This window comes from Eptesicus fuscus, chromosome 13, assembly GCF_027574615.1.
Source record: "Eptesicus fuscus isolate TK198812 chromosome 13, DD_ASM_mEF_20220401, whole genome shotgun sequence".
Classification (NCBI taxonomy): domain Eukaryota; kingdom Metazoa; phylum Chordata; class Mammalia; order Chiroptera; family Vespertilionidae; genus Eptesicus; species Eptesicus fuscus.
The window spans coordinates 59,589,305-59,602,455 of record NC_072485.1 but is presented as its reverse complement, the minus strand read 5'-3'; the positions used below and the strand labels follow the sequence as shown (position 1 = coordinate 59,602,455).

The window sequence follows — 13,151 nt, the reverse complement described above, 5'->3', positions numbered from 1 at the left end:
AACTCAAGCTAAGGCAAAAGCCACACAATACTTTAAGTCATGCCTGGCTTGTGAGCATTTACATGGAAATCTGTCTCTGGAAACCTCACCATCGCCCTTTTGGATTACGCTGGTGGAAGGTGGAGGTCTCCAAACACACAATTCCCTGAGGCTTCTTCTGAGAATTAGATCCTGGCTTCCTACAGTGCCAACCTAATCATTTTTAATGTCCTGAGTCATCTTTTTATTTTCCCTGGAAGCTTGGATATTCTAAATCCAAGAGATGGATCTGATGCATTTCCAAGAATAATATTAGACACATGTTTTGGCAGGAATGCTTTCCTCCTAGCTCCCACCTAGACTTTGAAGTTGCTATCATTCCCACTGATGGCATTGCCCCCACTTGGCAATTGGTATCTACTAAGGCCATTCATGGTGAACAGGGTGACCACTTTTTCTCCGCTGTTGTTGCAAATGCTCTAGCTCAGCTTCATACATCATTTCTTGGACTAAGTACTTTTCCCGTCGTATTCGGTCATAAAGGTTCTTCGGTACATCTGGAATCAGGTATGCAATGAATGACTTGATCCCAAACACAAGGTGCTGTAAATTGAAGAAGGAAAAGTACACTTTTCAAAGATTCTGAAATGCCAACTATAAATCAGAAAAATCATGAGCAATGTTCCACTTGCCTTACAATCAAGCATCAAAACTCAGTATGTATCATCTAGAATATTAATATTTTAAAAATTACATTGGGAATACTACTGTTGCCTTATATCCCATAGGTATTAGAAGGAACCCAATTTATTTTCACTGTCACGTGTTGATATCACCTTTTAAACATTGAATGAATCTTAAATTCTTTTATATAAAATCTTTACACACCATGCAATGCTATTATGATATAAATTGTCGTACACAGATGAGAAAGATCCCATCCAGGGAAAACCCACATCCCATGGATGGTAATCCACAGCCTACAGACTGAGAGAATACAGTCTGCCTGCGATGCTGGGATTAGACTCAAACTTCAGCATGTGCATTTTTCAGAGCTTTTACTCTACTAAGTTCTATATCATTATAACAGCTTTAAAATTTTATGTCCATTGCATAATCATTCTATGATAAAGATATTTTAAAATGAAGTCTGACAAAGTATTATATATAAAAATCAGGAGCAAAAATCAAAAGGTAATATGCTGTGGTTAAAAGCACAGATGTTGCTCCAGCTGGTTTGGCTCAGTGGATAGAATGTCAGCCTGTGGATTGAAGGGTCCCAGGTTTGGTTCTGGTCAAGGGCACATGCCCAGGTTGCGGGCTTGATCCCCAACAGGAATTATGTAGAAGACAGCCGATCAATGATTCTCTCTCATCATTGATGTTTATATCCTTACTAGAGGCCTGGTGCACGAAATTTGTGCACGGGTTGGGGTGTGTCCCTTAGCCCAGCCTGCACCCTCTCCAATCTGGGACATCCCTCTGACAATCTAGGACTGCTGGCTCCCAACCGTTCACCTGCCTGCCAGCCTGATTGCCCCTAACTGCTTCTGTTTGCCAGCCTGATCACCCCCTAACCACTCCCCTGCCAGCCTGATCAACGCCTAACTGCTTCCCTGTTGGTCCAACTGCCCCAAACTGCCCTCCCCAGCCAGCCTGGTCACCCCTAACTGCCCTCCCCTGCTGGCCTGGTCACCCCTTACTATCCTCCCCTGCTGGCCTGGTCCCCCTCAACTTCCCTCTCCTGCAAGCCTAGGTCCCCCCAGATGTCTTCCCCTGCAGGCCCGGTCGCTCCCAACTGCCCTCCTCTGCCGGCCCAGTCACCCCTAACTGCCCTCCCCTGTAGGCCTGATTGCTCACAACTGCCCTCCCCTGCTGGCCATCTTGTGGCAGCCATCTTGTGTCCACATGGGGGCGGCCATCTTTGACCACATGGGGGCGGCCATCTTGTGTGTTGGAGTGATGGTCAATTTGCATATTACCTTCTTATTATATAGGATATCCCTCTCCCTTCCTCTCTCTGAAATCAATAAATATATATTTAAAAAAAGGAAAATGTGATTTGGGGTTCAAGTCAAGAACCCTGTTAAAAAAAAAAAAAGTACAGATGCAGAATAAGACTGCCTATGTCTGAACCCTACTCTGACACAGCTGTGAAACTTTCTGCAAATCATCTGTCCTCTGTGTATCACTTCTAAAGCAGTGATAATAACAGCATCTCTTAAAGTTTGCATAAGGATTAAATGAGTATAAGCACTACTTAAATATAACATACTAGAGGCCCAGCATGTGAAATCATGTGAGACCCAGGTCCCCTGGGCCGTGGGGCCCACAGACTCCCTTCCAGCACTGCTGTGGAACCCTGGACTCTCTCCCACCGGTGCTGCGGGACCCCAGAGTCCTGCCAGCTGGCGCTGTGGGACCCTGGAGTCCCGCCTGCTGTGGCCACCTCGGGACCCATCAATGCACCTCCTGGTGAGTTGGTCATTGGTCATTATGGCGTTATGGCCAGAGGCCTTTTATAATATAGATTATTATTATAAATGTATCCTCTTTTTTTTTCCCATGAAGAAAAGTAGATCTTTCAGTTTCTCAGGAAAGAAAAAAATCTGATATTGATAGAGTTAGCTCGATCTCTGGAAAAGAACTTCTTTACCTAAAGGACTTTGTGGGAAGGAAGAAATCAAGGCACTTTTAACTGAGTCCCAGGAAACTGCATTGCACAGTGGGACATAGTAAGCAGGGTATATTTTCCCATAGAAAAGCAGGTCCTCATTATCTCTTTCTCTCTCTGATTTTGGCCATAGGAAACATACACATGCAAAATTTGTCCATAGCCCTCAGTGGTACCTTAGAGAATAGATAATATATTCCAGTGCTAAACTCTTCACTGTATTAATTCAGTTGCTGTTTTATACTGAAAAAGGCAATAATTCTGTAGCTTCTCTAAAATTTCTTCATGGGACTACAATTTAATATTGTTGCATGACTCTGATAATAAAAATATATGCACTTTTTATAAAAGTGTCTTCAGATATAACTGACTGAATTATGTGATGTCCCTTGTAAACTATACAGGATCGACTGTAATTAGAGTTGGTTGTTCAGAAAATAAATTTTTTCATACTAATTAATAGATATGAATTATTTTATCAGATGATGAAAACCAACCTTTTCTTTTTAAATTTTGTTGCTAGGAGGCTCAAAACTAAGTTTTCAGTTAAGCTATGAGTAGCTTATTTTATCCCAGTTTTCTGGTTCAAATACCCTCTAACCCACCTTCTTACATTATTGAGCTCTTGCTGTTTTGTGCTTGTTACAGTGGTTTCATTGTATCTAAACCTTTCACTAAAACATACTCAACTCCCTTTCCGGAAGTCAGTGAGGAACTTACTTCAAAGAGGCAACTAATATATCAGGAGGAAAAGTGTCTACCTATAGTTATTTTACCAGTTTGTGACTAACCTCAAACACGATAATGAAGGCCAGCCGAGCAGCGAGGATATGCCAGTACTGTAAGGTGAACTCATAAGGTTTGGAACTCCAAGGGGGACCTCTGTAGTCTCGGTACCTAAAATCCACAAAAACAAACATACTGTGAAGAACAGAGATCAAAGTGTGGAGGTCCCAAATGTCCTTGGTTTGCCAAAACTCCAAAATGACAGTTTAAATGAGCTCATCAACATGTAGGGGGAAGAGATGGAATGGTGAAAGCAAGAATAAAAGTAACTGATTTATTAGTCAGTACCTGCAATAACCAGATTTTCCCAGGCCAAGCTCACTCAGATCAAAGAAGGATAGGCTATTGTTGACATAGCCCTTTAAACAACTGGAAGAAAAGGAAAGCATCCTGTGATTCAGAGATTCATAAACTTCTAGTCCAATTTATTAATTACAAATGACAGCATTTAATAGATATCAACATTACTTTCATTCTAGTTTTAAATTCCTAGTGTCTCAGCTCTGATTCTATTGCCTAACTCCCATCTACACTAATAAAAGAGAAACATGCAAATTGACCACCACTCTGCTACACCCACCAGCCAATCAGGAGTGAGTATGCAAATTAGCCCAACAAAGATGGCAGCGGCCACAGAGCTGGAGCGAGCAGGAAGCTTGGGTTGCCCCCGGTGATGGAGGAAGCCAAGCTTCCTGCCTGCCCTGGCCGGCCGTGGCCTCAGCTCTAGGCTATAAATTTTCAATTATAGAAGATAAATAAATCCCAGATATCTGCTTCCAGCCAGCCCTGACCTCCCCTCAAGGAGGCGCTGAAAAAAAAAAGCAAAAAAAGAAAGGAAAAAAGGAGAGGCTGGGAGTCTGGATCTCCAGGGTGCGTGGCCAGCCTGAAAACAGCCCTCAGCTCCTCACCCAGGATGGCTAACACTCCCATGGGGTGAGGGTCCCCGCTTGGGGGCTTGACCACCCTGAAAACAGCCCTCAGCCCCTCATCCAGGCTGGCCAGGCACCCCCAGTCCCTGCTGGGGGGGCTATGGCCAGCCTGAAAACAGCCCTCAGCCCCTCACCCAGGCTGGTCACGCCCCCCCCAGCAGGGACCCTCATCCCATGGGGGTGTGGCCAGCCTAAAAACCATCACAGGCCCCTCGCCCAGGCCACCCCACACCCCAAGGGAACCCCCACCCTGATCCGGGACACCATTCAGGGCAAATCAGCCGGCCCCCACCTGTGCACCAGGCCTCTATCTATACTAATAAAAGGATAATATGCTAATTAGACTGGGAGACCTTCCAGGAGACCTTCTGGACGTTCTTCTGGACAAAACCATGGTGGCAGTGCTGAGGTAGAGGCAGTTAGAGGCCAAGAGGGGAGGGAAGTTGTGGGTGATCAGGCCAGGATGGGATGGCAGTTATGAGTAATCAGGCTGGTGGGGGGTGGGGCCGTTGGGGGTAAGCAGACCAGCAGGGGGGCAAGCTAGGGATGAGCAGGCCATCATTGGGAGTCAGTTGGAGGTGATCAGGACAGTGGGGGGGGGCAGTTTGGAGTGAGCAGGCCAGCATGGGGGCAGTTTTGGGCAAGCAGGCTGGCAGGGGAGGCAGTAGAGGGTTAACACACTGGCACGGGGGGCAATTGGGGGTGATCAGGCTGGTGGTGGGGGCATTTGGGGGTGATCAGGCTGGCGGCGGGGGGCAGTTGGGGGTGAGTAGGCCGGCAGGAAGAGTGGTTATGGGCAATCAGGCAGGCAAGCAGGTGAGCAGTTAGGATCCAGCAGTCCCGGATTGCAAGAGGGATGTCTGACTGCCGGTTTAGGCCTGATCCCTGTAAACTGGCAGTAAAAAATCCTTCGAGGGGTCCCAGATTGGAGAGGGTGCAGGCTGGGCTGAGGGACACCCCCGTACCCGCCCCCATGCAGGAATTTATGTCGTGCACCGGACCTCTAGTCTATAATAATAAAAGTGTAATATGCAAATAGACCAAACAGCCAAACAACCTTCCGGATGACCTTCCAGAGGAAGCCAGGGCTGTGAGGGCTGAAGCAGCCACCGCAGCTGCAAGGACCAAGCACCTTCCATGAATTTCATGCACTGGGCCTCTGGTCCTATATAATAAAAGGCTAATATGCAAATCGACCGAATGGTAGAACTATCGGTTCCTATGAGGCGCACTGACCACCAGGGGGCAGATGCTCAATGCAGGAGCTGCCCTCTGGTGGTCAGTGTGCTCCCACAGAAGGAGCGCCGCTTTGCCAGAAGCTGGGCTCATGGCTAGCAAATGTAGTGGTGGTGGCAGGAGCCTCTCTCACCTCCACAGCAATGCTAAGGACCCCTCCGGGGATGTCCCCGGGGAGCAGGCCTACACCGGCAGGCAGACATGCCCCAAGGGGTCCGAACTGTGAGAGGTTGCTTGGTATTCAACAGTGAACAAACAGGTAAAAAGCCCTATCCTGGTGGTTAGATATTAAATTGTGGTCAGGGTTTTTAAATAACCTGAGGATATATATATAGTCTTAATCTCCATCATGTAAATTAAAGAACTAAGGTTTACAGAGACTAAAAAACTTTATCTAGGCTATAATTCTTTAAAAATTTTTGGTCTCAGGTATCCTTTATATTTTTAAACATAAAATCTCAAAGACATTTTTTTTTTCTTATGGGTATATCTGCTGACTAGAGGCCTGGTGCACAAAATTTGTGCACGGGGGGCAGGGGGGAGTTGTCCCTCAGCCTGGCCTGCATCCTCTTACAATCCAGGACCCTTGGGGGATGTCCACCTGCCGGTTTAGGCCTGATATGAGATTGGGCCTAAACCGGTAGCCAGACATCCCTCTAACAATCTGGGACTGCTGGCTCCTAATTGCTCGCCTGCCTGCTTGCCTGATTACCCCTAACCACTCACCTGCCTGCCTGATGCCCCTAACTGCTCGCTTGCCTGCCTGATCACCCCTAACCACTCTGCCTGCTTGCCTGCCTGACTGCCTGCCTGATCACTCCTAACCACTTGCCTGCCTGCCTGACTGCCTGATTGCCCCTAACCACTCACCTGCCTGCCTCATCACCCCTAACTGCTTGCCTGCCTAATCACCCCTAACCACTCTGAATGCCTGCCTGATCGCTCCTAACCACTTCTGCCTCGGCCCCCGCCACTGTGGAAGGACGTCTGGAAGGTCGTTCAGCTGTCCAGTGTAATTAGCATATTATGCTTTTATTGTAGATATTTAACACATTAGAAATTAAAACTGAGAAATTTAGAAACTATGTCTCTAATAACTAAAATAGTTATCAACTCTATTGTAAGTTAATAGAAATAATACATTTTTAAGAAAAAATAGCTATATTTTCCAAGAGGAAAAATGTAGTGAAAAAAAGGTATTGCTTTACATGTTTACAAATTTCTTAATGCCTATCTTAATAGAAGACAGCCAGATTCTCATATCTGTTTCTGCAGTTAATCTGTTGCAATATGGTTTGTGGTTTGAAGAGTAAATAGAGAATCTGTCTTCAAAAATATAAATAGTTGGGTAAAGGAAGACTATTTTAATAATATTTCAAATAATTTTCAACATTTTTCTTTACAAGCTCTACATCTGGTCATTTCTTATAATTTAGTTACATTGTGGAATCTAAACATATCAATAAAGTTTCCATATGTCATTTATATTAAAATCCATAGGTCTATCTTGAACTTTTAATTAATTTTTTATCCATAAATGATTTTGTAACATCCAATATGGGTCATTTGGAAAAATGTATTCCCTCAATTATACAGATCTTCCAAATGTTGATATACTCTTACTATAGGCTATGAAAGATCACAACTATTAATACTACCATTGATTTTTATTAGAAAAAATCTGACTTCTGGGAAGCTTGCAAGATCACAGTGGTAGATAAAAGTTATTCAAAATTCTAATTTTCACTTCAAAGTTTGAACTTTATTAATGGTAACAAATACTGTCAATTATTTTCCTTAAAAGGATAAGATAGTCTTGTGCATTTTATAAAAGAGTGTCTACTAAATACCCACGTCTGAGTAATCATAGCTTGGCTATCCTTATTTCAAACTAAAAAAAAAATAATAATAATAATTGTTGAGTTTTTAGCTCCAACAAGCACAGGGTGTTTTTCTTTGAGGTGATAATTCCACTTTGATACGTAACAGAAGTGCTTCATGCACACTTTGCATTTTGTCATATAGAATATTGAAAAGACATTTATTCCAGAGCAGAGATTTGATAAAATTAATAGTTATTACTTTTTCATCAAAGACTTTCTAAAATTTCTCACTGGCACTTTTAAAATGGTGATTATATAGTTGTGAGAAATACAATCATTACTAGTACTCCTTGGTGCCACTGCCTTGTTAGAAAAATGTATCCCCATTGCTCTTACATCACCAGTGCGAATGCTAATATAGTGAGAAAAAGAAGTTATGTCTTAGTATTATTATTAAAATAGTATTGGCCTCATGGAACCTGAAAGAGATCTGCAGAGCCCACATTGAGAACCACTTTCCCAGGGTAACAGCTGATAGAACCCAGATTCAAATGCACATCTATCTTATTCCAAACCTGGAATTCTTAATTATAAGGCACACTGGCTTCACTCCCTTACCTATCCTAGACCTCATAATTTATCATTTCTATTGTTATCGGGACAATATCCTCCACTTCATTGCCCTTTTATCCTTTGTCACTTTGTCCTGAAAATTTACAATCTGAATGAATTTACTCCAATTTATCTGCTAAGCATAGCTGGGAAAAATTAAACAACAGGATGACCCTAAGTATATGTAGGTTCAACTTCACATAAGCTCTCTACATCTCTTGAACTTATTCTACATCCTTAGTAGCAGTCAAGATGAAGAAAGGGTCAGATGCTATCTACTTCAAAGGCAGGTCCTGAAAGCTCACAATCAATACCATTTTCTTTGCCTCTAGGTGGCAGTAAAGACACCAGCAAATGATGCTTCTAAGAGCTGTTAAACATGTCCACACATTTTAAATCCTCAAAATCTGCTTCTAGAGCATTTTGAATTAAAAACAAACAAACACATGTTTGGATTTTCACTATTAATAGTACAACCACTTTATATTTATATAGCGCTTTACAGTACATAAAATGTTACCTGAGACATCATTTCATAATCATAGGTCCAGATTGATGAATAAAAGGTAAAGTTAGAACTTGAACCTAGGATGTTAGACTTCAAGTTAAAATACCCTGAAAAGGCTCTGAAATATAAAATAAAATCGCATGCCTTTATTATCTTTCTTTGAAAAACAGAACTGTTTATGTTTAGTAAGGCACTGCAGGGTTCTGAGAAAAACGTCATCAGTTCATCAGCAGATCTAAGGGCTGATTTTGCACTAAATCAGGGCTCAGCCTATTGGGGCACACGCCCTGCATCTAGATAAGACACTTGCCCCAAACCACTCCTGAAGGCAGAAGGAGAAATAGCTTCTCCTATCACTACTTTGTCTCCTATCACGAATCCGACACCTAAGGCTAATCTCCTCCTAAAACTCAATCTCTTTTATTTTCCCCAATACTTGCATTCAAGGAGGAAAGACCTGAACACCCTATAGCCCTTGAAGCACTGGTTCTAAACTGGCTGACTTTGTCCCCCAGGGGACATCTAGCAATGTCTGTAAACATTTTTGATTGTCACAACTTGGGGAACAGGGAGGTTGCTACTGTTAACTTCTGGGTTAGGGCCAAGGATGCTGCTAAACATCCTATGGTACACAGGACAGCTCTCTGTAAGTTACTTTTGAAAAATCTCTAGTCATAGAGCTGACGGTTCCTTCAGATTCTGTATGTCCCAAACAACTAGCTTTATTCCCTTCAGCAATTTCTTGAACCAGAATGGGCCTCAATTTCCCCATCCACATAGTCAAAAATTGCACTGGCTGATTTCTAAGGTCTCTTCCAGTTCTAAATTTGACTTCTAAATACACTATAACACTTTAAAACAATGTTTTGATGTGTGATGCATTTACAAGTGAAAAACATAGAGATGCTAAAGTTATTTGCTGTAAAACAGTTGTTCTTTTTATCCCACTTGATTTCATGTAATAAACACATTATAACTGCAATGATCAGAAACATTGCCCTTAATGGCCAGAACAAAACTTCCCAATAAGTTCCCATTTTAACTGCAAACATAAAATATATTAGAAGAACACATAAATTTCAATCTTACTTTTCACCATATTCAAAATGACCTGCACAGGGGCCATATTTGTATTCATAGACAAAACGTGGGATGTAATCAGATGTAATAGCAATTACAAATGCATTGGTGATCACAGCCAGTATACCAATTCCTTCAAGAATTCCATACCAGATACCTAGTAGGAGAAAGATTAAAGATAGTGAATAAAGTAAAATAAAAATAAAACCCTTTCATCAACCTTATTTTGAAAAGAATGTTTTATTTATGCTGGAACCAGAGCTCAGTCTATTATTTAATTTATGGATATAGTATTTCTCTGCAGATTAAACAAGTATTGAATGCTTTGCCAAAGAGGGAAGGTAGACTTCCATCTTAAAAGATTTGAAAATGGAAATATCATTAGGAATTGGATCTTGTCTGTAATAATGAGACATGACAATTGTTTCAAAGCCTAATTAGAACTTACTGAAGTAATACAAATAAACAAAAATCTTTAAGTTCTACATCATTGGGTAAATTGTGAAATATACGTATTCACTATGGGTTTTGCCTTTATCTTTGTCAAATACCTCTTTTAAAGTAAAAATACAAAAATACCTAGTTTGGTATCAGTTTTGTTAGGGCTGGAAAGGAGCCCCAGCAATAGAAACCTGCATGGTGTTAAATAAGATCTAGCCACCTCTTGTCTTTGCAATGCCAAAACCATTTAATTCCTGAATCTTACCTATGTCAGTTGCTCTGGCTGGCAGAGGCCTCCGCCACTGGGTGACAAATTTGTATGCATCCAGCCTGATTTCAATGATGTTGTTTAACAAAGCCAAAAGAGGGGCCAGAGGAAAAGCCGCAACAAATATGGTGGTAAAGCCAAATTGCAAAACTGTAAAGGGAGAACATTAGAAAATTAGTAATGTAAACAGTGTCATTTATTGAATTCCTTCATTGTGCAATATTGAGTGATTTACAGAAATTGCCCTTAATCTTTTCAACATTTCTACAAGGTAAATATGTTTACATCACTTTAGAGTTGAGAAAACTAATGCTCATATGCATTCAGGGAATTTGCTAAAGGGTAGAAAACTAAAAAAATGTTAAAACCTGCATTAAAATTCAGATCTCAGTAGACTGAAAGTCTATATTCTTTTCACCTTTATACCATTTAGCCTGAAGAAGGAGTAAAGACAAAAGAAGAGGAAAACAAAGAGGCCTCGAAAAATGCTTAGCTCTAGAAGGGACCCAAAAGACTTAATCTTGCCCTCTCTTTGCATAGATGAGAAAACTGAAGGCCAGAGAAAAAGCAAATGCTCCTTTAAAATATGTGCTCAAAAGCACGTTGATTTATTATGAATCTTCATTTTGGTTAAATATTATGGCTGGCAAATGTTATGAGGACAACATGTGGTAGACTTCCAAGGGCACTACTTTCATATCTTCTCCAGTTCTGTTGAGATAAAGTTGCAGATGTGCTTCAGAATGCTGGGTTAGAAAGGAGAGAGATGGCTTCCTCTCTTGAACAAAGCCTGCATGAAATAGAAAACTAGTATCAGAAGGCCAAATAGCTCTGCAGAAGGTTCTCTCCTTACCCATTTCCAAGTATTCATCCATTAGTCCGTGAATATTCATGGGCTGCAGATTCCAATCATTTTCCCACTGAGGTATAGAAGCATCTTGTATTCCCCGCCTGATTTTATGTCGTGACCACCAATTCTGTATCAACCTATATCACAGAGCAGACAAAGGATTTTTGAGCTCTTTTTTGAGTATCTGTTGAGCAATTTATAGTATACTAGAGGCCTGGAGCGCAAAATTTGTGCATGGCGGGTTCCCTCAGCCCAGCCTGCACCCTCTCCAATTGGACATCCCTCTCGCAATCTGGGACCACTGGCTATTAACTGCTCACCTGCCTGCCTGCCTGCCTGCCTGCCTGCCTGCCTGCCTGATCGCCCTTAACCACTCTGCCTGCCTGCCTGATTGTCCCTAACCCCTCTGCCTGCCTGATTGTCCCTAACCTCTCTGCCTGCTAGCCTGATCGACCCTAACTGCCTCTGCCTACCTGCCTGATTGCCCCAACTGCTCTCCCCTGCTGGTCTGGTCTCCCCAACTGCCCTCCACTGCCAATCAGTTTGCCCCCAATGGACCTCCCCTGCCGCCTGATCTCAACCCCAACTTCCCTCCCCTGCCGGCCTGATCTCACCCCCAACTGCCCTCTCCTGCCAGCCTGATCTCACCCCCAACTGCCCTTCCTTGCTGTCCTGGTCACCCCCAACTGCCCTCCCCTGCCAACCTGATCGCCCCCAACTGCCCTCCCCTGCCAGCCTGACTGACCCTAACTGCCTCTGTTTCAATCCCCACCACTATGGCTTTGTCTGGAAGGAAGTCGGATGTCTAGAAGATGGCTGATTGACCTGGTCTAATTAGCATATTACCCTGTTATTAGTACAAATAGGTTATATAGGATAGGATTGCTTAACTGGTGAGGAAAAGCCTTTTTCAGCAGGAGGAGAAGCTCTTGGCTGAAAAAATACATAATCCCTATAGCTGGACTGATAGCCAGCCATATGCACTATACTGCCAAACCGGCTATTAAAAAATTGAACCGCTTTCTTACACCTTACACAAATCAGCTTTTGCCCTTAAAACCCCTCCTCAGCTCCCACCTTAGGTTCTGCCTTCGAAGTTCACCCAGATTACGTTCTGATTGGTCCGTTTCTATGTCAGTCAGTGTCAAAAGCTCCGCCTCCTAGGCAGCCATTGGCTCCTCACAGTTCACCCAGATTTGGTTCTGATTGGTTGGTTTCTATGCCAGTCAGCATCTCTGGGCCTATCTCTGGGCCTCTCTCCAGGCCTGATCAGGCCCTGCCTCTCTCCTCCTCCAGGCCTTGCCAGCAGCTGTGAGAGTTGCAGCGAGGTCATTAGACCTCCAGCCCAGCCCCAGGCCTGAGGCTAACGACCTTGGCATGCCCACCTTCCCCTGACCATCACCCCCTATTGCCCCCCCTCCCCCCACCCACTGGCTGTCAGCCTTGCTGTGATAGAAGCCTGTGGGCCATGAGGGAGGGACCTAGAAGTGCTCCATGCATTTCCTGGTGACCGGTCATCTATTTGGTTGTTTAGGTCATAACGGCCCCTGGCGTTTTATAATGTATACTAGAGGCTTGGTGCACAAAATTCATGCATGGGTGGAGTCCCTAGGCCTGGCGGGCGATCAGGGCCAATCAGGGCCAGGCTGATTGGGGCCAGAAGGCCTAGGCATGGTTGAGAAAAGAGGTAACAGTCACTGGGCTGGGTGTGGAAGGAACAGACACCAGACACCAATGCTGCCCTTGGCGCCCCCCTACCTCATGGTACCCCGCCTCCCCCACCCCCTTCCCTCAGTGCTGCAGTGCCACCAGGGGCCTGCTGGCCAGGGAAGGGATGGGGAAAGGGGCTGGGGAAGTTTGGATCCTCACTTTGTAGGCAGCCAATCAATGATTCTCTATCATTGATGTTTCTATCTCTATATCCCTCTCCAAAATCAATCAAATACATATTTTTAAATGCAAGGT

At 43.5% G+C, this 13,151-nt stretch overlaps 1 protein-coding gene across 1 annotated transcript in view; it reads right to left on the bottom strand.

Annotated features, from left to right (window-relative positions):
* Nucleotides 1-225: 225 nt before the first annotated feature.
* Nucleotides 226-13,151, bottom strand: part of ANO3 (anoctamin 3) — a 279,163-nt gene continuing 266,237 nt past the window's right edge. Inside the window, exons 23-28 of the mRNA XM_054725150.1 lie at nucleotides 11,190-11,323; nucleotides 10,334-10,486; nucleotides 9,637-9,784; nucleotides 3,728-3,808; nucleotides 3,445-3,550; nucleotides 226-582 (exon numbers count right to left, since the gene is read on the bottom strand). Of these exons, the coding sequence (XP_054581125.1) occupies nucleotides 400-582; nucleotides 3,445-3,550; nucleotides 3,728-3,808; nucleotides 9,637-9,784; nucleotides 10,334-10,486; nucleotides 11,190-11,323 (805 nt within the window). The 3' untranslated portion in view covers nucleotides 226-399. The remainder of the gene's footprint in view (nucleotides 583-3,444; nucleotides 3,551-3,727; nucleotides 3,809-9,636; nucleotides 9,785-10,333; nucleotides 10,487-11,189; nucleotides 11,324-13,151) is intronic.